Here is a 23,758-nt window from a genome sequence, read left to right on the forward strand (position 1 = left end):
TTAAGTCTGAGGTGCTGTTAAAAAAAAAGAAAGGATCGCCTGAGTGCTGAAACATCCATACGGCAGGAGTGGCTCTGGAAAGTAAATAAATTACTCTTATTACGTTGACGTTCCTGTTTTGACAAAGTATCCCGAACAGGCTCAATCAGAAATTAGTTTCCCGCCACAATGAGTCTAGTGAGAAACGTGTCTGAACAATTAATATTTATCGACGCTTTTATTATCAATAAATGCGAGAAACGTTCTCTTAGCTGCACTACTGGCTGCACAACCGATACTGCTTGCCTGCACGCGGCAGGGGACATACATTGTCGCTTTGAAAATTCCTTGCCCTTTTTTACGGCTTCACTGAATTCCGTTCATCCTTTGTGTGGCTCCTTGACGTCACGAGTTCACACATAGGCAAATGGCTGGGCTCCCTTAGATGCCACGGCTAATCAGTGCCAGCTCGCGACAGGAGGCGTGATTAGCGACCGCGGTGGCAGAGAAAGCAAACGGTAAAGAATACAGCAATACCGGTATCACACGATCACTTTCGATCGCGATCAAGCCCGATCCGGATCGAAATTTCCGACCGCGATTGGCTCCCTCGCGCAGCTTGCGCAAAGAAACCAATCGCTATAGGATCGCGATCAAAAGTGCGTCGTGTGACACCCGCATTACAAGGACGACATACAGCAACACTCATCACAACCGTCCGCTCGGACAAGGAAGCGCCTGCGTTTGGGTGTGAGAGGTGAGATGGCGTGAGGATTCGCGTTCGAGGAAAAACCGTGCATACATGTTATATGCGGGGTGTTTTTTGTTTTGAACCATACAGAATTGTTAATTACCTGTGGCAGATAGTCTAATTTTAGCCCAAAGAGGCGGACATCACTTGCGCGAGAAATCGAAATTAACAAGAAACACTGATATTAGTTTCTTAATTACTTACTTTGCGGCACATATCGTAATTTACGAGGCCTGTAACTTCGCAGAGCACAGCCACTTGAAACGAATTTTCAGGATGACACTAGTTTCGAGATATTCATTCCCAAATCATGATGATGATACAGCTAAACAGCATCATACGCAACGAACAAATTTTGCGTTGGCTTGATTCGTACTTGACGCATCGAAAACAATTTGTCAGCATAGGTGCTTCGAATTCGTCGCTAGCCTCTGTACTCTGCACAGGGCTCGGTTTTAGGGCCACTTCTTTTTCTTATCTACCTAAATGACCTGGCTTGCAAATTTTCCGTGCGGTGCCGCTTTTTTGCGGACGATTGTATTGTTTACTCGAGCATTCAATCTGTGGATGACCAATCTAGCTTAACTGACTATCTAATAGCAATACACGACTGGTGTATCCAGTGGCATATGACCCTAAACATCTCGAAATGCGCGCACATGGTTATTACACGTAAAAAAAATCCGCTAATTTGCACTTACATGGTAAATAATATGGACATTAAACAAGTAGAGGAATTCACATATCTTGGAATTACAATTGATTCCAAGATGAGCTTTACCGCTCACGTTAGGTATGTTTCTGCGGCAGCAATGAAAAAGTTATGGTTATTAAAGCACCGTTTAAAAAATTGCACTAGTGCTACCAAATTAACCGCATATAAGGCAATTATTAGGCCAACACTCGAGTATGCCGATATAGTCTGGGACCCTCACACAAAGGCTGGTATAGACATTATCGAAAGAGTACAAAAAAAAGCTCTTAGATTTATCTATAATGCTTACAATTGGCGCATTTCAGTCACCTCTTTAAGGTTGCGATCTGGGCTCCAGACACTAGAAACTCGTCGCAAAATGCACCGTCTACAAGCAATGTATAACATAGTTAACAACCACACTAAAATGAGATTTGACAACTACATGCAATTTAACAAATCGCGACTGACCAGAGGTAAGCACAATCAAACAATATTATTGCCGCGCGCTAGAACAAACGCATATCTTTATTCCTTCCTGCCCAAGGCAATTCGCGAATGGAACGCTCTTCCGCAAAGCGTGGTCAACTCAGCCACTCCAGATTCCTTCTTATCTGCAGTACAGACGTGCTTGTAATGTCACGCATTCACTGTACCTTTGCTTGTTACATATTCTGATGACTCATTTATTACGCCTTTCCTATTGGCAGCAATGTGACGGTATCATCGTATTTCTTTTGTGTATTTGCATGTGTTTACTTTGCCTATTAGGCTGTGTTTTTTTTTACTTTTTTTTTTGTATCCCCTTGAGGAAAAAGTTTGAACTCACGTGATGTTTGTACCACTCCTGCCTGGGCTTCCAAATGGAAGCTGGCAGTATTCTAAAATATTCTGAAATAAAATTAAGTTGGCGACGAAATACATGAGCGTTTCAGTTACTTTTGTGCTTCAAAACATTTGCGGAGGCTGTAAAGGGGGAGAGGCTGATACCCCCCTCGGTTTCCGAAGACCGAGCGGTGGGAGAGAGAGAGAGAGAGAGACGTGGAGCTGAAGCCCATCCTGCCACCCTGCTCCCGATAGCTCCTGGGTAGAATCACTGACGTTGGGTAGAATCAGTCAGATTACAGCACAAAAGCGCACTAAAACACGGTTCAGCGCTGGCCCTGTTAGTTATGGTGTCCAGGAATATTGAAGCGTTGCTCCATGCTTTTTTACCTTTTTACTGCTCACTGAGGAAGGCCTGCGCTGCCTACGCGCGCGTGTGCCAAACGTCGCGCCGCGTTCTTGCGCTCAAATTCAGCACCTCGTGATAAACAGGCAGGCAACCTCGTTCAGCCCAACGTGCGAGCGGGCCAGAGTGTGGCGCTGCTAGAGGTCGCAACAAAACAAACTAAAGCGGGGGTCACACTGAATGGCAGAGCCGCTGCATCGACGCAGAATTAGCTTCGCACCGGCACGAAGCAACCACCAGCGCAGTGCACAGGCGCCCGAAAGTGGCCGGGTCCACGGTGGCACCAGACACAGGAGAAAAAGATTCAAAGAACTCGTCGCCACGGTCGTCACCACGTTACTCTGTGTTCATTAGGCAATTCCAAAAGTTACTGCCTGCGTGGTGGAAGCAAAGAGAGGACATGTCGCGTAAAACTGTCGTGATGTGGACAGCATTAGGTATAGGCACTGTCGTCGTGGTTTCCTTCGCTACGACAGCACTTTTACGGAAGCGAAAGAGAGCGAAGGCGAAGCGAGTGATAGACACGGTAAGAGAGTTACTCATTCCAGGTGATTCATCGCTCCGCGTTCTCGCACACAAAAAAAAATTAGAAAGCCGGCACACCCGTTTAGCACTGTCCCGGGGGAATGACCGGTGCACGATACGTCCTTCACGAGGACCAAGAACACATGCATTTTATGTGCATTTCTTTTTGCAGTCCCCTAAGTCACTATTGCAGTTGCGATTGTTCCTGGTTGCAGTAAATCGCGTAGGATCGACCTGTAATTTGCCAGTAGAAAGGATCTATTTGGGAGCGAAATTGCGGGCATTGCCTCGTTTCTTCTTAGCGATTGTTTCGTTCACGACAGCACTGACAATTGTACTTTATTAGTTCTGATGAAGTTACCGGTGCCAGGGGGCCATCGAATAAATCACCTACTGACAAACCGATTTTCACTGAGCGCCGCGATCGTTGTGCGTGACTTGATGGATGAAAGTGTGAGCCGGCCGCAAGACCTTAAATAACACAGACCATTGTATACCTATTTCTGATTTTGCTTTTTAAATCAGTTCACAGCTTCAGGTTTTTGCTATGCGTTTAACAGCGGAATATCAGGGAAAGTAAAATGTGCGTGACGTGATTTATTTTTCCCAGATGACTCTTGAAGCGTGTGCAAGTGGATAAGGGCAACCTGTCTTTATTCTTATATTTTTGTATCTAGGTATTGGAGCTCCAGAAGCCCTGTGTTCGAATGAAAGACCCTGAGCGTGTTGAAGAACTTGTCTGCAAATTGATTAAAGGTGGCCCGAAGAAACTCCAGGTATAAGAACCTTTTCTTGTAGTCTACATCAAATTAATCAGTTAATGCTGTTACACACAAATATCTGCACACTTTGTTGCCATGAATTTTTAAAAATTTTTGCTTCTCGTGAAGCATATGCCTGGTTGAAGAGAAAAAATGCTGCACATAGTTAGGCTAATTTGATTTTCGGTGGCTCAGGTTGTTACAGATTTCGACAACACAATTTCGAGGTCACATTTCAATGGAAAACCTTGCTGTTCAACACATGGTAAGTGGCCAGTAGACTTCTACGTTAATGAAGAATCGTGTTTGTGTATTTACACTGTACCAGCAAACATGCAAATTAATGTAATTGAGTTGCACTATGAACAGGTGCCTGATATTTACATTTTCTGATGTGCAGGAGTTCTTGAATCCAGTCAAATCATCGCCAAGGAGTACCAACTAGAGGTAAGATGCAGGTAGCAAGTTTGAGCAAGTCGCCGTGCTGGTATTAATTTCATTCTTACAACATTTTTCTTGTTCCAGGCACAGAAATTGCACAACAAGTACTACCCAATCGAAATTGATCCTCATATTTCAACAGAGGAGAAAATACCGCAAATGGTGGAATGGTACTCGCGGTCACATGCCATTTTAGTCAGCTGTGGCATGAAAAAGCATGATTTTGCTAAGCTTGTGGCAGACTCATCGATTATGTTGAGGTTCGACATAATAACTCTTAAAGTCATGCTTGTACTCCTTTGGGATACATTTTGATTTTGAATTGCTTAATCTTGCAGGGATGGCTGCGAGTCATTTTTTGAGATGCTACACGAGCACCAGATACCCACTCTGGTATTTTCTGCTGGCCTTGGTGACATCTTGGAAGAAGCATTGAGGCACTTCCAGTGCCACTTTCCCAACCTGAAGTTCATCTCTAATTACATGCAGTTTGACGAAGAGGCAAGCTTTGACTTTTCATTCTAAAAAGCTTTTTTAGCTGCTTTAGAATGAGCCCTTTCGTTGGAAAAAAGAATGCTACAATATCAACTTCTTACATGAATTAGGTATTTGCATGGAAATGATCCTGAAAGAATGCATGAAAAGGTCATTGTGTGTCGTATATAGTCTTTCATTCTGCAATGTGACAAAGATACTACAGTGCTGCAGCTGACATTGCCTGCTGCTACTGACGGATAGTGTTGCAGTACCAGTGTGACGCAATTCTCTCTTAATTGTATAGGGTCCTGAATATTTAGCTGCGCCTGTTAAAAAAAAAAAAAAGATTTTGTGCTGACTGCTGCACTGTTCTAGCTCAAATTTTACGCGACGATCGCATTTTGGCGTCGACTTCGTCTAGTTAAATACTTGGCATGATTAATCGCCTATATTTTAAGACAAGAATGAGAAACTGTTTTTGTCTATGGAAAAAATGGCGTCTGAAAAGTTGGCCCTGGGATAGACTTGTGTTGCCACCTGCCGTGTCATTTACAGAAAGCAGCGTTTCAGGGAGGGCTGCCACATGTTGCCCGCTTATGGAACAGGCGACTACCCACCCTGAAACACTGCTTTCTGCAGATGGCGACACAAGTTCATGCTTGCGCTGTCACGGCAGCAGCTTGCATCCCCATGAGCGCAGGAAAATTTACACTTTTTTTGTTATAAACCAGGCAATCAGCTATGCCAAGTGCCAAAATGAAGTCGACACCAAAATGCAATCTTTCTGCAAAATTTGATCAAGAACAGGGCAGCGGTGAGCGTAAAATCTTTTTTGAACACGTGCAGCCAAATATTCAGGACCCTGCATATAATTTTCTTGTGCTTTTCACTTCAGTATGCATCACTAATACTAACAAGGCTTCCTGTGGCAGCAGAGAAGGGTCTCTACAGAGCATTACATTTATTAAGTGAAGTCACCAGAATTAGTGACAGGTAGGGTTTGAAACAAACAGCTTCTCCTGCCTTCACAGCCATGTACCAGAGATGCTGCAGCTCTTTTGTTCACAAATGCAGAGGATGTCTACAGTACTTTTGTCTGAGAAGCTTGAATCACATTAGCAAATGCGAAATTACCATAAAACTCCTTTTGTTTTGTGAGTTCTTAAAATTTTGTGAGCTCTTAGAGGGACACTAATTATGATGATGTACTTTGTAGCTTCCAAAATCCCAAGTCCACGTTCCCTGAACTGCATTTCACAGGTTCTGCATTTGTATAAGCACATCTCCCTCGAAAAATAGGGGTTGAAGTAAGCCGAATTTACTTCCCGCGTTCTCGATTACGCATTGATACAAGCCAACTATGAGCAAAGTGCAGGTGATGTTTATTGCAGTATGCTTTCAGTTTGACTAGGTCTTCATATTTTGGCATAGCTAGTTAACGTCACCCAAGAAGGACTTTGACAAGAAGACACCAGCACCAGAAGCACTTGGCACATTGCTTTTTCCTTAAGCAAAGGCCCTCCTGTGAGTCGGTGACAAGGTGTTGTTTTGACATGCCAAGACAAGTGCCAGTTTACAAATTATCTCATTCTAGCAGCTGTGAATGCAGGTGCCATTGTGCATTTCTCCATATTGGGGCTTGTCATATTGCTTTGAATTCGCCACGTGGGGTAGAGTCTGGGTGCCATCTAGGGTAAGAATCATACACCACAAGACACAGTACTGATAGGAGCTGCACAGTTTTGCATGATTCTGTTGACAAGGGACCAGGGGGGGTATTCTGTAAGTGTCCACCTTGTGGACATGTCCATTTCGTCTGCTGCTGAAGTTCTGATTGGCTGGGCTGGAGTACACGTGAGAAGGAGACAGGTGCCTCAGCCAATCAGCACTTCAGCAGCAGACAAAATGGGCACGTCCTCTAAATACTTACAGAATAGCCCACTGGACTCGTTCCACTACTTGTGTACTTGCATTTTTTTTAAGCCTTTAGATAAAGATATAGCATAAGTGCACTTTCTATGAAGATAGAAAGAAACATCGCAATTATTTTCAGCGCACTCAACAACTATGATGATACCAACTAAGTTCATGGTGTTAATTAGTCATGAGTTGCACCACTTTACTTTTACACCAATGGAGTCGCCAGCTTTCTTCTTTCATTCTTCAATTTATAAATGAAATAGAGCTCTTTACTGAGGAAGAATGGAGCATTATTCACCTATAGGCCTTGTGTGCTGATATGGGGGCATCACTGCTCTTTGATGCCGTGCATCACCTGCCAGGCGAGTTGTGTACATTTCATATGTTCCATGCACCACACGTCGTCTTGCAATCCTGTCTGCATGCACTGGTATGCATTTTATTGCATGCGATAAACATTTTCGTTCGGCAGCAGCAGCAGCAGATAATGATAACAGATGCTTGAAGTGTTAGCAAAACGTGCACAGTACAGTTTGCATCACAATGTATGCAGTGCTAGTTCTGTGCAATGCTATGCATTAAAATTGACAGGTTCCATTTATAGATTCTCAGATTCAAAAGCACCCAGAAAGCTTTGATGTCATAATCAATGTCTCTCTCGTAAAAGGGGCAAAGAGATATAGAAACATTTACTTCATGTACTCTATGTGTTTGCGTATTTCTCTGCTCGTCACAACTCATTCCTATTATTAGAAACTTGCGCACTGGACAGCTGTTATCCGTACAGCATTGCCACTGTAACAGAACTTGCATCTTGGGTAGCATTGAAGCGGTTTTCATCCACTATGACATCCATAGACACAACAGCACATGTAAGTGCCTTTTCTTTGCCATGCACTCCGTCATTTTCTGCCAGGCACCAAGCTAAATACTGCGTGATTGCGCGCCGTGAACAATGCTTTTCGCAGCCACTTGCCATAGATAGCACGATATGACCCACTCAAAACAGCAGCACACAAGGCCTATACAACATGATATGGTCTGCAACACAAATCCAAAATTGAAATTCACTTTAGTGTCCCTTGAAATGGTAAATTTTGCTATTGGAAAATTTCATTAAACTTATAGGTAGGCTACAATTTTGTACAAGAAATTTAGAACTACTGTGCTGGAATCAAAGGCTTCGCTGTACAGGTTGCATGTGTTATCTGTTCATCTAGAAAACTTTTTAAGTTTCTACTACATTTTTTTTCTTTTCTGGTTGTGGTACAAGCAATCTTCAGTTTATCACAAGGTGTCTTCCCTATCTTATCAGGTCAAGAACTGTGCACTGGCTTCCAGGTGGCTTTTGTCGCGATTTTCATCTCGTGCAGTAGTGTTGTCAACATACTATTGAGTGAACATGCAACTTATGCATCCTAAACTTTTATTCGACAATCACAGTACAGGCCAGCTTAACTTCACAGCCTGGACAAGAAATACTGAAATTCAGTAGCCACATATGTAGGTGTTCTTTTTATGAAATATTCATTCCTGACAATACTGCATAGCTTTAAAATATTTCAAACATTGTCGAGCACTGTTTGCACATGTCTTTGTTTCAAGCTTCGAGTACTGGCAGTCTATCCTTGCGCATATGATTTTCCAATTGCTCCCACTTATGCTGGGTGTCCCAGGTAACACGAGGCCAGTTTTAAAGAACCAATGAACACCAAAACCACCTTTGTTTTGTGTTCTCAAGTAATTAGCAGTGAAATAACTTTTCATTAACAACTTTGATGATTATTGTGCTTTTTTGGTGCAAGGGCCAATTTTGGCCAAAGACCATCATTAATAACTTTATGGCCACAGTGTCAATACCAGGTTTATAGAGCACATTCAAGAACATTACTTTCATTTGTTTGCGACCTGCTAACGTTTACGTAACTCTGTTTTCCATATTTAAAGAATGCTGCTGTGGCTCACAAGTGGCAGGCCTCCAGTAGCTCTCAGAAGTCTTCAGGGGGCTTTCTTTGAAGCAAGGAGAAAGAACTGTTCACACAGTAATGCATTGCAAACAACCAAAAGTGATGTTTTCAAATGGGCTTTTTAAACCTCACATTGGCATTGTAGCCATAAAGTTAATTTAAATTCTTGCTCATTAATCATTTCTGATTTGTTAATAATGACCCAAAATACTTGAAGCTTCTTGAGAAGGTTGCTAACAACTTGCGGAGATGTTTCATCTCTCCAGAAGGCTTTGTCTTTTGTTACTAGGTCAGTGTTAGCTGAGGCACAAAGTAATTTCTGCCACAGAAGAAATGTATTAACATATTTACCAATGTGAACACAATTTTCAAACATAGTATCTTGCAATTAATAGGCCAAAGGGCTGTAGTCCCTGATATTATATACAAGGTGTCCCAGCTTAGATGTAGCAAGCTTTTTTAAAAATTAAAGCCTTCTTGCAAATGAAATCAACTATCTGTTGTTGGCAGCCATTAAAAAAAAGAAAAAGGAAAGAGAAAAAACAGCATTTGTTGTATTTTCTTAATTTAAAAATTAGCACTTATTAACCAAGATCTGCAGGCTTGGAGTGACGCCTGTCACCGGCAAAAGACGCCGAGAGCAAGTAGGGCTGTACTAACCCAGGTACAACCAAATTAGGGTCCCACAAAGCTTCAACAAGACACTCCCTCACCAGAACAGGAATTGGCCTCCCTGGTGCAGTATTCGGCCACCCCCTCCCACATGACTCACTCAATTACCCAATGGCCCTCAGTCCGCAGCAGCTGCGGAACACGCAGAGGGTGCTAAGAATCTGTGGGTCCGGACAGGCCGCCAGTGGAAGTTGACCCTTGCAACGTTTAACACCCGAAGCCTCTCGAGTGAGGCTAGCTTAGCAGGACTCTTTAAACAACTATCAGACATTATTTGGGATATCATCGGCCTTAGTGAGATTCGAAGAACTGGCGAGGCTTATACATTGCTGAATAACAGACATGTCCTCTGCTATCGAGGTCTCCTAGATAAAAAGCAATATGAGATAGGATTCCTAATCCATAAGAACATAGCGGGCAACATCGATGAATTCTATTGCATTAATGAGAGGGTAGCTGTAGTTGTAATTGAACTTAATAAGAGGTATAGATTAAAGGTGGTAGTACAAGACTACACTCCAACATCCAATCACGATGATGAGAAAGTAGATCAGTTTTATGAAGATGTTGAATTAGCGATGAGAAAAGTGCAAACTCAGTATACTGTAGTAATGGGCAAAAAAGGAATAAGCTTCGAATAATGAACACCTTTTTCAAGAAACGTAGCAACAGAAAGTGGACCTGGAAAAGCCCTAATGGTGTAACAAGAAATGAAATTGACTCCATACTTTCTGCTGATCCCAGCATAGTGCAGGATGTAGAAGTGATAGGTAAGGCAAAGTGCAGTGATCATAGCTTAGTGAGGGCTAGGATTCACCTCAATTTAAAGAGAGAAAGAGCAAAATTGGTCAAGAAGAAACAGGCCAACTTAGAGGCAGTAAGGGTAAAAGCAGACAAATTCAGGCTGGTACTTACAAACAAATATGCAGCCTTAGAACAGAAAGATGATGACATAGAGCTAATGAATGAAACCGTAACAAAGGACCTAATAAAGAAGACAAAAAATGAAAGTGTCCAACTCAAGAGATAAGATAGAATTCTCGGAACTGTATAAGCTGATCAACAAGGCGAAAATAAGTGATATTCGAAACTATAACATGAGAAAGACTGAAGAAGCAGTAAAAAATGGACGCAGCCTGAAATCAGTGAGAAAGTAACTTGGCATAGGACAAACCAAGATGTATACACTGAAAGATAAGCAGGGTAATATCAGCAATCTCGAAGATATAGTAAAAGCAGTGGAAGAATTCTATACTGAACTGTACAGTACCCAGAGGAGTCAGGATACCTCAATTAGAAACAGTAATGAACAGGATACAGAAACTCCTCCTATAATTAGCAATGAGGTCAGAAGGGCCTTGGCAAGATATGAAACGAGGAAGAGTGGCAGGAGAAGATGAAATAACAGTCGATTCAATCAAAGATGGAGGAGTCATATTGCTTGGAAAACTGGCAGCTCTATATACGAAGTCTCTATCGACTCCAATGATCCCTGAAAACTGGAAGACTGCAAACACTATACTAATCCACAAAAAGGGAGACATTAAAGAATTGAAAAATTATAGGCCCATTAGCTTACTCCCACTATTATATAAAATATTTACCAAAATAACCTCCAATAGAATAAGGGCAACACTAAACTTTAGTCAACCAAGGGAACAGGCTGGCTTCAGGAAGGGGTACTCTACAATGGATCACATCCGTGTCATTAATCAGGTTATCGAGAAATCCGCAGAGTATAATAAGCCTCTCTATATAGCTTTCATAGATTACAGAAAGGCATTTGATTCAGTAGAGATACCAACAGTCATAGCGGCATTACGGAATCTAGGAGTACAGAATGCTTACGTAAATACCTTGGAAAATATCTACAGAGGTTCTACAGCTACCTTAATTCTGCACAAGAAAAGCAGGAAGATACCTATAAAGAAAGGGGTCTGACAGGGAGACACAATCTCTCCAATGCTATTCACTGCGTGCTTAGAAGTATTCAAGCTATTAAACTGGAAAGGTTTAGTAGCAAAGATCGACGGCAAATATCTAAGCAACCTTCAGTTTGCTGATGACATTGTTGTATTCAGCAACCATGCAGACGAGTTACAACAAATGATTGAGGACCTTAACAGAGAGAGTGTAAGAGTGGGGTTGAAGATTAATATGCAGAAGACAAAGATAATGATAAATAGCCAGGCAAAGGAACAAGAGTTCAGGATCGCCAGTCAGCCTCTAGAGTCTGTGAAGGAGTATGTTTACCTAGGTCAATTAATCACGGGGAACCCTGATCATGAGAAGGAAACTCACAGAAGAATAAAAATGGGTTGGATCGCATACGGCAGACATTGCCAGCTCCTGACTGGAAGCTTACCATTATCATTGAAAAGGAAGGTGTACAATCACTGAATTTTACCAGTGATGACATATGGGGCAGAGACTTGGAGACTGACAAAGAAGCTTGAGAACAAGGACCGCACAAAGAGCGATGAAACGAAGATTGCTAGGCGTAACGTTAAGAGACAGAAAAGAGAGCGGTTTGGATCAGAGAGCAAACGGGTATAGACGATATTCTAATTGACATCAAGATAAAAAAAATGGAGCTGGGCAGGTGATATAATGAGCAGATTAGGTAACCTTTGGACCATTAGGGTTACAGATTTGGTACCAAGAGAAGAGAAACACAATCGAGGACAACAGAAGACTAGGTGGAGCAATGAAATGAGGAAATTCGCGGGCGCTAGTTGGAATTGGTTGGCACAGGTCAAGGGTAATTGGAGATCGCAGGGAGAGGCCTTCGTCCTGCAGTGGACATAAAACAGGCTGCTGGTGATGATGATGAACTTCTTAATATGTTTACTGCCATAATGTCAACACAATATTTTTAGAGCACATTTGAAAATGATGCGTTCAATTGTTGTGACATGCAACCTTTTGCATATACTGTAAACTCTCGTTAACTCACTCTAATATCTCGAAATATCGGTGGTCGAAATTTTTTCCTGGCTCAGTGTCAACTCCATGAATTTTTCACCTCTTATCTCGAAATCGTTTTGCACCGTACTCCGGATATCTCGAAATCTCAACTGCAAAACCGTCAGGAAAAATTCACTACCCAAAGGTTTCCATACTTTGTGCACAACTGCGATATCTCCAAAAAATGACTGGATCGCAAGTTCATAGCGAATTCTTCATTCTACACCACTCTTACTATCTACCGTTCATGGCTGGCTGCGATCTCATTGATAATGCAGGCGGAGTGTCGAGTGTGATAAGCATGAGAAAGTACGCGTGACCTCTGCAACATGCATTGTCACGTATGTGTGGAGCATCGTCAGTTTGCTTTGCGATACGAGCCCTTTCGCAGAAATTCGCATGGCTAGGCTTTAGACACGTCAGTGCCTATGTGCAACAGTATTTGCTTGGCTCTGTACGTGGATTGCTGCTGATTCTAGATGCCCGATGTGCCTGGCGCTGAACCACACAATATGTCGCAAAAGTGGTCTATCGAAAATACCATTCCTGGCATATTGATTAAAACACGTTGGCGGGCTAGTTGGTTAGAATCCATGGTAGAGTGTATAAGCGCGACTGGACAAGGACGTAGAAAGAAACAGATACACAGACACAGCGCTGTGTCTGTGTATTTGTTTCTTTATGTCCTCGTTCAGTCGCACTTATACACTCTACCATGGCATATTGAGCTGTTGCAAGGCCTTTGGCGGCTATTGGTACTTACATCTAAAGGCTTTATGTAGTATATGCACATCCAGGGGCTTTTTGTATGTTATATATTTATTTATTTATTTATTTACTTCCTTATTTATTTATTGCACTTGAAAGAAAGCCTACAATTTTCTAAAGCTTTTTTTTTATGCATTACTAAATAGATTCCATCTGTAATGCAGCCCTTGCACCAATTTGGCAGGGTGTTTCATCTTGATGTAGCTACCAAGTTCTTGCTAGTGATGAGCCTCGAATCTAGCCTTAGTCGATGCATCTGACTGCCTGAGGTGGCAAGAAGCAGTCTGTGAAATGCATGTTATCAAGAATTGCAAGAGTCACTTTTGATTTGCCATTTCGAAGAAAGGCAGCATGTCGCATGTATGGGCCAATTTGGCTACTTTGCTGGGAGACAGTGTGCTTGAGAGCAACACTGCTGTGTTTTGAAAGCAACAAGCCCTCTCATCTATCTTAACAAAGTGCATGTTTTCCAATGTGCTCTAGAAATCTGTTATATTTATAGTCAGGAAGTTAGTAAGTAAAAAGCTTTATTAGATACTATGTATGTAATTAAAGATAACACAAATTACGGGGGCAGCTGCTAACAACACAGTTAATTTCATCCATATCGGATGAAACTGAATTTTTGTGATGAATTCTCAGGATGACACCAGTTTCGAGATATTCATTCCTGAACTTTGTGGAGAAATGCATTGGCGTTCCAGTTGCTTCAGGCATTGTTGTTCAGTTGCTTTCTCAACAAAACGTCATTTTCTGCATTGAAGAACAAAGGTAACTGGAATGCCAATGCATTTCTCCGCAAAGTCCGGGAATTGATGTCTCGAAACTGGTGTCATCGTAAGAATTCGTTACAAATGGATCCGCCTTGCGAACTCAACGGCTAGAATTTGTAAATTGCAGTATGGGCCATAAGGTAATTAGTTTAAAATTTAGTGATGTTTTTTCGTTAATCGATTACGTATCTCAGTTTTTTGTGGAAGTAATGTCGGCCTCTTTGTGTAGACCAGTTCATGAACTAGAATTGCGCTATCTGCCACAGGCAACCTTGAAAAATTTTTTAGTGTTCGCTCAAACACTTTGTATATGACTATTCCTTAGCGTATAATTGTACGCTAAGCTGAATTATGCAGCTGAACAGCTTAAGCTGTTCAGCTGTATCTATAACCGTTTGCAGTGGTAGGCCAACAGCGCAATTTGCGCCATTCTGCTACAATTCGACGTGCCTGCTCCTTGCTGCGCCCACTCAAGTGCCATTCGCGCCAACTGCGCAAAAGTGCGGTATTTTTGCGTTTTCACGGCAATGCGATGGTTTCAGTGGAGTTATGCAACCAGTCATTGACCGATTTTCCTGACTTTTTGCTATGACCACAGCTCCGAAACGGCATTGATCGAAGCCACCACAACCGCCATCTTGGTTATGTCGCCGTCTCTAACAGGCGCTCTCGCAAGCAGATCCGCTGGCAGCCGTAGCCACTACCGCGGCAACGCTAGGCCTAGCTACTTCAACATTCGGTACCAAGCTTCTTGCTGTTCGGTGCCGTGTTTTCCATTAATACAGTTCAGCGCTGTTAGCAATGGCGCCGACTACGCCTTTGTAATTCTCGCCAGTGGCTTCAAAGCTCGAAAACCACGACACGTTGCATAATGCCGGTTCCCGAAAGTCAGCTTCGCCTCAATAAAGCAGTGTTACGCGGTGAAACATACGCGAGTATTGCGGTGAAGCATACCAGAAGTGGGAAGAGGCAGTTGTCACGGCACACAGTATGTATTCCTTAATTATACACACGTGCACCCGCTGTCCCCTGTCACATTACGAGCATCGATACGCCTAATAATTGTGCTGGCAGACCTTCAGAGTTATTTCGGAGCCGATCGCCGGTTAGCCACTCGTACGAACATATTAGCGGTAAACTTTCCGCAACAGCTTGTGGAAAGCTTGCCGGTTGCGTCGGCCAACATCCAAGTTTCGCCATGGCGCACTGCCTTGGCCGTTAGGTTTAATCGGTAGTGCTTCGAAAGGTCGGTCGAGTATTGGCGAAGGTGATCTCTGTTTTATTTATTTATTTACTTATTTATTTATTTATTTTCGATACCCTCAATCGCCGAGGCATTGCAGAGGGGAGTGGGTGACAGCATATAAACAGAGAAAAGAACAGAATGAAACATGCAGCGTTATACAGTATTAGCGACCAATTGTAACAGTGAAATATAACAGAATGCTACTAAAATAAATATAACTTAACTGAAGTAAACATAGCATGTTATACAATACTAGTGCCAAATATGAGTGTAACAGAAATTTGGGAAAGGGAGAAAGAAATGTGAAAAAGCAAAAGAAATTGCAGGCATGGCGATACATGTAAAAAGAAAAAGAAAGGAGTTGGGAGGAGAGATACACGAGATGATCAAGCAGGGTTATCACAATGAAGGCGCGCAGATAAAGAATGGGAAAAAAGAGAATGATCAGAAATGGAAACAATATCGTCAGGTAGGTGGTTCCAATAGTTTGATGTGCGCTGTATGAAGGAAAAATAAAATGTATTTGTGTTACAAAAATGCCCTTAACTTTTTGTTTATGGTCAATCCGGGATGAGCAATAAGTGGGTAACTTGATAAGCTCAGTACGTGGCGAGGAATGATGGAAGACATTATGAAAGAGGCAAAGGCGGAAGTACTTACGACGCAGTGACAGAAATGGACTCGTATCTATTCGCAGAGGCCACACGATACACAGGAAGCCGACAAACCACCTCACAATGGAAGTGGGTGTACGGGATTGTACAAAGATTAGTGTCCACCGCCATCACAATCTTTGCAACACACCATATGGAGGCATCTCATCTTGGCGCCATTTATAGACGCGTTGTCTCTTGTCGAGCTTCTAGCATTGTTATTGAGCATAATACACATCTAGTGCGATAAAGCACATCAAAGCACATCTGTCATTTGGAATTCACATAAAACATTTTCCATCGCTTTTTGTCCTGTGCCTGATAGTGCAAATTGTTCTAGCTCATTTGTACTTTTATATCTGTCTTGCGTCACAGGCAAGACAAAGTTTTATTTAATTGTTTGCAAAATTAAGTTCCTTGGCTACCCAAATAAAAATGTTTGCAACATACCGTGCATTGTGTACCATCTGTGGGAAGGCAAGCTTAATTGGCCACTGCTTGCTTTGTGTCTTGCTTCACTGCTGAGCAGTGAAGCAATTGTTGTACAGCAATAGCAAGATTTGCCAAATGCCTACAGATTCTGTAGAACCTTGGGCAAGTTGGTGTAACATTCTTTTTTAACAGTGCAAAGGACAAGGACAAGATGAGTGCACATACACAGTGCTGTGTATATGCACTCGTCTCGTCCTTGTCCTTTGCGTTGTTGAAAAAGAGCCTACAGATTACTGCTGTACTGCTCAACGTGTTCCAGAAAGACAAATTTTTCTGCTCCGAAACTGCTACAAAATGCTGCTGTGGCTGCTCCTAAACTGCTCCAAAAATTGCTCCAAACCCTAACCTGGCTGGATCACCAGTGTGGTTGCAATAGCTTAAAAGACTTCCTTCACACATCGTACAACATAGCAGATACATGTTCTCTGATCAGGGTGGTCCACTGATAGTGTGCACATCTGAAGGTGTGGCTCATGCTTGTGGCACACTAACCATTCAAGCTAATGGGAACAGCCACTATGCACTACAAACTATGAAGAGCTTAAATAGTGCTGACTGAGACACAATGTCTGCCACAAAGCATGGTTCTTCGTGACTTGCCACAGAAGGCAATGTGCTTGTCACATCAGTGACCATTCAATGTACTATAGAATGCTGGTCAACAGCAGACTTTCAGTTTCTGGTGGTACAAAGTGACTGGCCACGGCACATGAGCAAACACATGCCCCTCTCTGACAGCACTTGGAAGCATGTGGCACTGTTCTACCAGCACTACCAATTCCATACCTCGCACCTGTGTAGTGCAACATTACTTCCACTAGCACTGTGACTGGCATAGCCTGAAGCAGGAGCCATGATCTCTGTGTCAGCCTTGAATGTGCCATACTACATGGCACACACAGGGCGGTAACATGCTTCTGCATGTATGTGTTTATCTGTGTGTGAGACCCTATATGTGCAGATGTTACTGTCCCGTAAAGGTTAATGGAAGTATGTTAGCGGTGTTCTTACTGCTCAGGGAACTTCCTGGCATAGTTTGATGGTTTGTTTCATGATGTTTGTTGGAATAGAAGTGACCACATTAAATTTAACCATGTTTAATTACTGGCAGTGGAATAAATGAAAGAGCTGTGTTCAGAATGTGGTCATGCTGTCTCTTTTCACTTGTCAATGTGGAATGCACAATCAGCTTATCAGGCTCTTCCTTCCTCTAGGGCAACATCGTTGGCTTTAAGGGTGAGCTGATTCACATGTACAACAAGAACCGGTCAAATGTGCATCCTGAATACTACCAGGCAGTGAAGGAGAGGACCAACATCCTTCTCTTAGGAGACTCTCTTGGTGACCTTGACATGCTTGCTGGTAACCAGCTACAGGAAGTGGTTCTTCGCATTGGCTTCCTTAACAGCAGGGTATGTAACTATTAATGCTACTGTTACTTTCCTAAACCTAGACCAACTCATACTTAATGGGCACCAAAGAAAGTTTAGTTGGATGTGGCATATGGGTAAGGTCCTTAGTTTTTAGGTACAACCTGATTTCTCCCTATTTTTGCCACCCTGAGCTGCTTTGATGAAAATTGAGTTGAACCAATCGTCTCCCCTAAATGTGTCTTCCAGTCAACATTGTTGTCATCTGGCATGTTTTATTTACTGCATACTGCAGTCCGAAGACCAAGCAGAAGGGGTGAAAAAAAATGAGCATAATGAACGAAACTGAACAAGTTATACAGCAGAATGTAGAAAACATTACCACTCAAAGACAAGCATAGATTAACAAACATGATTAAAAATACATTGGAGACAAAAAATTGCAAAACTCCATAAAAGCAGTTTTATGTGCACAAAGAAAAACCAAGTACAAGTTAGTTCATGAGTTGTCAAAATATAGACAAGAGTATGGTGCTATCAACAATGTAGTTTACATGAACTGATACATATATTTTCCGAAGTCAGGAAGGCTACATTCTGGAAGCAACATTTGAAGGTAGTGTGTTCCATTTGCTGATGGTACGCATAAAAAAAAGTGTTTGAAAAGGTTAGTGCGTGCGAATTATAGTGTCAGGTCGTTATTGTGACTATGTCTGGTCTGCCGGGAAAAAGTGGGAGAAAGGTATATACCAAGATTGGTATTAAACTGCCAATTGTGGAGCAAGAAAAGAAATTTGAGCCTTGCTATAGCTCTTTGCGGTTCCAAAAGTGGGATTATAGTGACACGTGTACTTATCTTTATCGGGCAACCACGTTTCGCCGCCTAACAAATGTAATCGCACAGCGTGGGAAGCGCCTGCATGTATCCGAAGTTTCTGGAAAGTTATCGATGCTTCTATCCGCTGTCTGTTGTCGCCGAACCTTATGTTATCCGATTTCATCACCTTACGCGAATGGTGTAGAACTTTGTGAAAGGCACGCGGGTCCGAACGATTAGTCTGGAACATTCGACAACTGTTCTTTAAAAGCCGACGATCGCCGACCGTGTTCGCCGACCGTGTTTGCCGCTATGGTTGTGCTATAAGTGTAGCCTGTTTTTGTGGGCACAGGTTCGCCCAATAAAAGCTAGTTTTGTATTCCACCGTATTGCTGCTTTCTTCACCGTCACTACCACGTGACAATAGATTAGTCTTACTTACTGCTCTCCTTTGAACCATTTCTAGCTTATAAACATCCTTTTTAATATACAGGTCCCAGGCCAAAGATGCATACTCTTGGCAAGGTCAAATAAAAGTATTATATGCAAGAAGTTTTATCTGGCATGGCGTGTTCTTTAGTTTGTATCTAAGAATTCTGAGTTTTCTAGAAGTAGATGAACAGACGTCGTCAATATGGCTACGCCATGATATAGTCAATTGGTAATCGTGGCACCCAACTATTTAAAACTGCCGACTTTGACCAAGGGATTATTATTTAATATATACCTAGATGTGAATGGACTAACTTTATTTGATAGTTCCATAAAGACCGATCTTCTAATGTTAATCCCATTGACCAGGTGTTACACCAATCATAGAGAGAACTTGAATTGTTCTGCAAACACTAGTGGTCCTTTGTACATTTAATTCGCTTGTAAAGAATGCAGTCATCTGCAAAAAGTTTTAAGTTTATGGCCGAGGTATCTGCTGATGAAATTATGTCATTGATGATATTAAAAACAAGGCAAGGCCGAGGACACTACTCTGGGGAACTCCTGTGGTTACAAGCAGAACTTAGAGCTGCAACCTTCGACTTGGACAAACTGTTTCTGGTTGGTGAGGTAGGAGCAATTCCAATTAATTAGATTATTGGGCAGACCAATGCTAGAAAGCTTCGTGAGTAGTTTACCAAGACAGACACAGTCGAAGGCTTTTCTAAAATATAAGAAGATAGCACCTATTTGGCCACCCTTGCTATTGCATAGTCATGAATACTGGTGACAGGTTGGGTGGTAGTCAACAGGCCTTTCCTAAAACTATTCTGGAAGGGAGTCAAAATATTTTTTTTTTTTCTAGAAAAAACATTATGCAATGTGTATTGATATGCTCTAAAAGTTTACAGAGACCGAAAGTTATCAATATAGGCCGGTAGTTTTCAACATTCAGGTGATCACCTTTTTTTCAGGACAGGAACTATGTGCACCCTAAGCCAATCATCAGGAAGAATTGAATCATTAAACGAAGAATGAAAAAGATGGGTGAAGGCGTGTGCAATAGGTTCAGCATACCGCTGCAGAAATACATTATGTAGACCGTCTGGACCGACAGAAGATTTAGTCTTAAGGTTCAGCAGCAAAGAAAAGACACCTTCGAGAGTTATGAAATTGGCAGATATGATAGGAACAGCATTATTACTCGTGTCAGTGTGGTGTTCCCGAGTGAATACTGAGTGGAAATAGCAATTGAATGGATTTGCTATTTTGGTAGCATTACTGACAATATGGCCGTCCACTGATATCTCGGTCAGTTTTTTGTGCTTGTCGCTGAAGTACCGCCAGAATTTATCAGGGTTATATTTCAAGTAGTGAGGGAGTGAGTAGTTGAGGTAGCTAATCTTGGCTTCGGTTATCCGAGCTGCAAGCTGTTTCCTCAATGAAGTAAGTCCACAGCGGGTTTTTTTTTTTTTCTTCTTCTTTCTGGCACATTTTAGCCTGCAGTGCAAATGTATTTATTATATCTCTAGTAACCCATGGTTTATTTCTATTTTTCCTGATATGTTTGCTCGGCACAAACTTATGCAGTAATGTATGGGAGTTCTCATTTCATTCCAAACAGTGGACACATTATCAGGAAGATTATCACATAAAAGCCACAGATGACCCAAAATGGCCTGGTCGTCAGCCTTCGAATAATCCTTAACAACATGTCTTGTTTCCTGCCTGTGCACCTTTTTTTCTCACGAATACAGAAGGATAAAAATACTGCTTTATGATCAGAGATGCCATCTTCAACGAAGCCTGCATAACTAGATAGATTAGAATTTAAAAACACTAAGTCGAGTGCAGAACGGTCATTGCCAGCCTCTCTGGTGCACTCGGTAACAGTCTGTACAAGATCACACATCAAAGCAATGTCAGCAAGCAGGTTCAGAATTATGTCAGAGCCAGAATCTTGAACGCGCCAGTGAACATTGGGTAAGTTAACATCGCCTGCAAGAACCAGACGATCATTTTTGAACAGGTACATGTGGTCATATAACTTAGATATTCGGGCCTTGCTAAAGGTGGTCTGCAGACGGCACAGACAGTGAAGGAATAACCCCAGCAGTTTATTTTAAGAAATAAACTTTCGTGGTCATGATATTGTTCTAGGAGCAGAGAACGAATGGCATCTGTAAGAACTATTGCTATACTACCTCCTCGCCGGTCACATCTGAAAATTCGGTAGGTTGGAGGAATTGGAACTGAATCCTTTATACCTTCGTGCAGCCAGGTTTGTGTAATTACTGTAATATGAGGATCGTTTGCAAGTAGGAGGCATTCGAGCTTATGAACTTTATTCGACAAACTTTGCACATTTATGTTAAGCACTCACTTCTTTGAAAGCAGTTTACCGAGAGCATCATTCTGAGCCTGTAGCTTGCGGATGAAGAGCCACACGTGCATTTTTTTGTTCATCCCACAAAAAAGAGTTTACCATCAGTTTTCATCTTGTCGTGGATAAAAGTGACCCGTTTCTTGCTGTCGCGTTTGGTTTTTGCACTTTCCCAAAGTAGGCTGCCCTTGTGCAGTGTGCACCGACTGTAATCATTTTGCACACAAATATTGGAGCCGTTCAGTTCATTTGAATTTCATAAGACCGCTTCTTTCTTTTCGTAATCTTGAAAGTAGGCAATGGCAGGCCTACTTGACCCTGGCGTTCAAGACAGTGAGTTCGGACAATAGACCTGCACTTCAGATGAAACGCAAACAAGACATCAGAACAGTATAATTTTGCCACTGCCTCATTTTGGTCACTTTGTCAACATAATTCAACATAAAAGATTCTTGGCAAGATCCCAATGACAACTACATAAAGTGTTCAAAGCAGGGCTTATTCATAACTGTTATCGAGTAGTGCCATGGTATGAGTAAAGCCACAACTACATGCACGCGATTTTCGAGTGGCGGCGACAAGCGACGACAATGGGTGACAAGTTTGACCATCATGAAATCTGCGCCAGTTTCTGGCTAGCCAGAAAAATTTGCCTGTCGCCCGGAAGTCCGCGCAGTGGCTTGGCGACAAGTAGCTGAAGCATTTTGATTTGAACTGACCAGATGGAGCCACAGCATCTAGCGCTGGTGATGTGAACCGTTCTTTTTTTTTTCCTCACTGGCTATAACAGCATCTTTAAATTATATGCAGTAGAACCTCACTGATACGTTCCTGTTATGTACGTTTTCCCTGGGCCAACGTTCGCAGTCGAGAACACAAAAATGTCCCAATAGAGTTGCGCTCATCCTTTTACCGGTTCATACGTTTTCGGAAAACGACGTTTCGGTACCAACGTTCAGTATGTCGCCAAACTGCGAGCGTACACGTTTTCTGGCCGCTAGGTCCCATGTAACCAAAGAAATGCGCGTACTCAGTTTCTCATTTCGGTACCGGCAAATCATCTCCAGTGTCGTTGCACGCAGCATTCACAGCTATCACCATCAATCCTATTGCCATATAAGCATCTTCGCCTATCTGTTTCACAATGCATGGTGCCATCGGAAGCGTAGTGCACGCTTTTAATAGGCGATAACCGAAACTCACCACCGTTCCCTGCTGCAGACTGCGATCGTCTACGTTTTCCAGCCGCTAAATCCCATGTGAACAAATAATCTCTGTGAAGTTGGAATGGCAGCGAAAGCTGACGATAGTCAAAACTCTCAGACGAAAAGCAAACTGCTTTCGTTGCCGTTCCATCTTCACAGAGTGGAATGGTCAGAGCAGGAACGTTCTTCGTTGGTATAGTCGTTCCGAGCCGGCGCTCCTCGTACGCATGTTGTTCTTTGGGTGTACGAACTATACGTGTCCGCCCCATCGATAACACAGCTGTTTTTAGCTCCGATACCACTCCTGCTTATATACAGCGATAACCTTGACGTCACGCTATTTTTCACGGCGAGCGTTCTAATCTGTTCAAGACTGACTTCTGCGCCGCCGCAAAGCACCCGTATGTGATCAACAATGAACAATTGTGTATAGGTTTGTTAGAAGTGGCTGAGTCCGTTTATGTTGCCGGATGCCGAAAAAACTACGGAAGGTTAGTCATATACAGGTCTCGCTGTAAAAAAGGCGCGAGGCGCACGCGATCAAGAACAGTCCATTTCACGTGAAAACGGCGGCGCACAGTTTCTTTTTCCGGTACCAGCAAATCTCCGCGCTCTACCCGGGTCGTCGCACGCCGCACTCATAGCTATCGCTGCCAAACCTATTGCGATAAGCATCTCCACCTGTTTTACAGCGCGTGGTGTGCAGTGCCATTGGTAGCGTACTGCACGCTTTTAGTAGGCGATAATTCAGATGCGCCGCCATTCCCTGCTGCAAGCGGCTCGATGTGGGCATCACGTTTAATTTCGGCGGCATCTAGCGTCGCGCACCAGCTCGATTTCGTTTTGGTTCCCGTCGCATCACCCTCTTAAAACAACACGCAATAGGAAAACAACAAAACGCGTCTCGGGCCGCCTGACCACGACCTGCTCGACGCGCGTTGGTGTCTTGTGCCGCAACGATCTGCGCGACGCTTCGCATTACGTAGATGTCAACAATAGTTCAGTTTGTCACAATTTTTTAAATAGGATCGTGCGTTTTCCCGGTTAGTACGTTTTTTTCTCGCGGTGTTTCCCATAACGTATGAACGAGGTTCTACTGTATAGTATAGACTGGTTAAAGCATTCGCATTGTGGTACGTCTGCATTTTTTAAGTAAATTAGCTCACATATAAAAATTAGCAACCATTTAAGAAATGCTACCTCAGCTACTTGCTTGGTGACTAAACCTTTTTGG

General features: G+C 42.6%; 1 protein-coding gene across 2 annotated transcripts in view; it reads left to right on the forward strand.

Moving 5' to 3' along the window:
- cN-IIIB (cytosolic 5'-nucleotidase IIIB) overlaps nucleotides 1-23,758 on the forward strand; it is a 72,351-nt gene that overhangs the window by 39,109 nt on the left and 9,484 nt on the right. Inside the window, exons 1-7 of one of the 2 annotated variants that reach the window (XM_050193584.3) lie at nucleotides 2,791-3,181; nucleotides 3,858-3,956; nucleotides 4,137-4,206; nucleotides 4,342-4,388; nucleotides 4,467-4,642; nucleotides 4,721-4,883; nucleotides 17,532-17,729. In XM_050193584.3, coding sequence (XP_050049541.1) covers nucleotides 3,056-3,181; nucleotides 3,858-3,956; nucleotides 4,137-4,206; nucleotides 4,342-4,388; nucleotides 4,467-4,642; nucleotides 4,721-4,883; nucleotides 17,532-17,729 — 879 coding nt within the window. In that variant the 5' untranslated portion in view covers nucleotides 2,791-3,055. Of the gene's footprint in view, nucleotides 1-2,790; nucleotides 3,182-3,857; nucleotides 3,957-4,136; nucleotides 4,207-4,341; nucleotides 4,389-4,466; nucleotides 4,643-4,720; nucleotides 4,884-17,531; nucleotides 17,730-23,758 lie in introns of those variants that run through there. The other variant, XM_055061439.2, reaches the window with a different exon arrangement.

Source organism: Dermacentor andersoni, chromosome 1, assembly GCF_023375885.2.
Source record: "Dermacentor andersoni chromosome 1, qqDerAnde1_hic_scaffold, whole genome shotgun sequence".
Lineage (NCBI taxonomy): Eukaryota > Metazoa > Arthropoda > Arachnida > Ixodida > Ixodidae > Dermacentor > Dermacentor andersoni.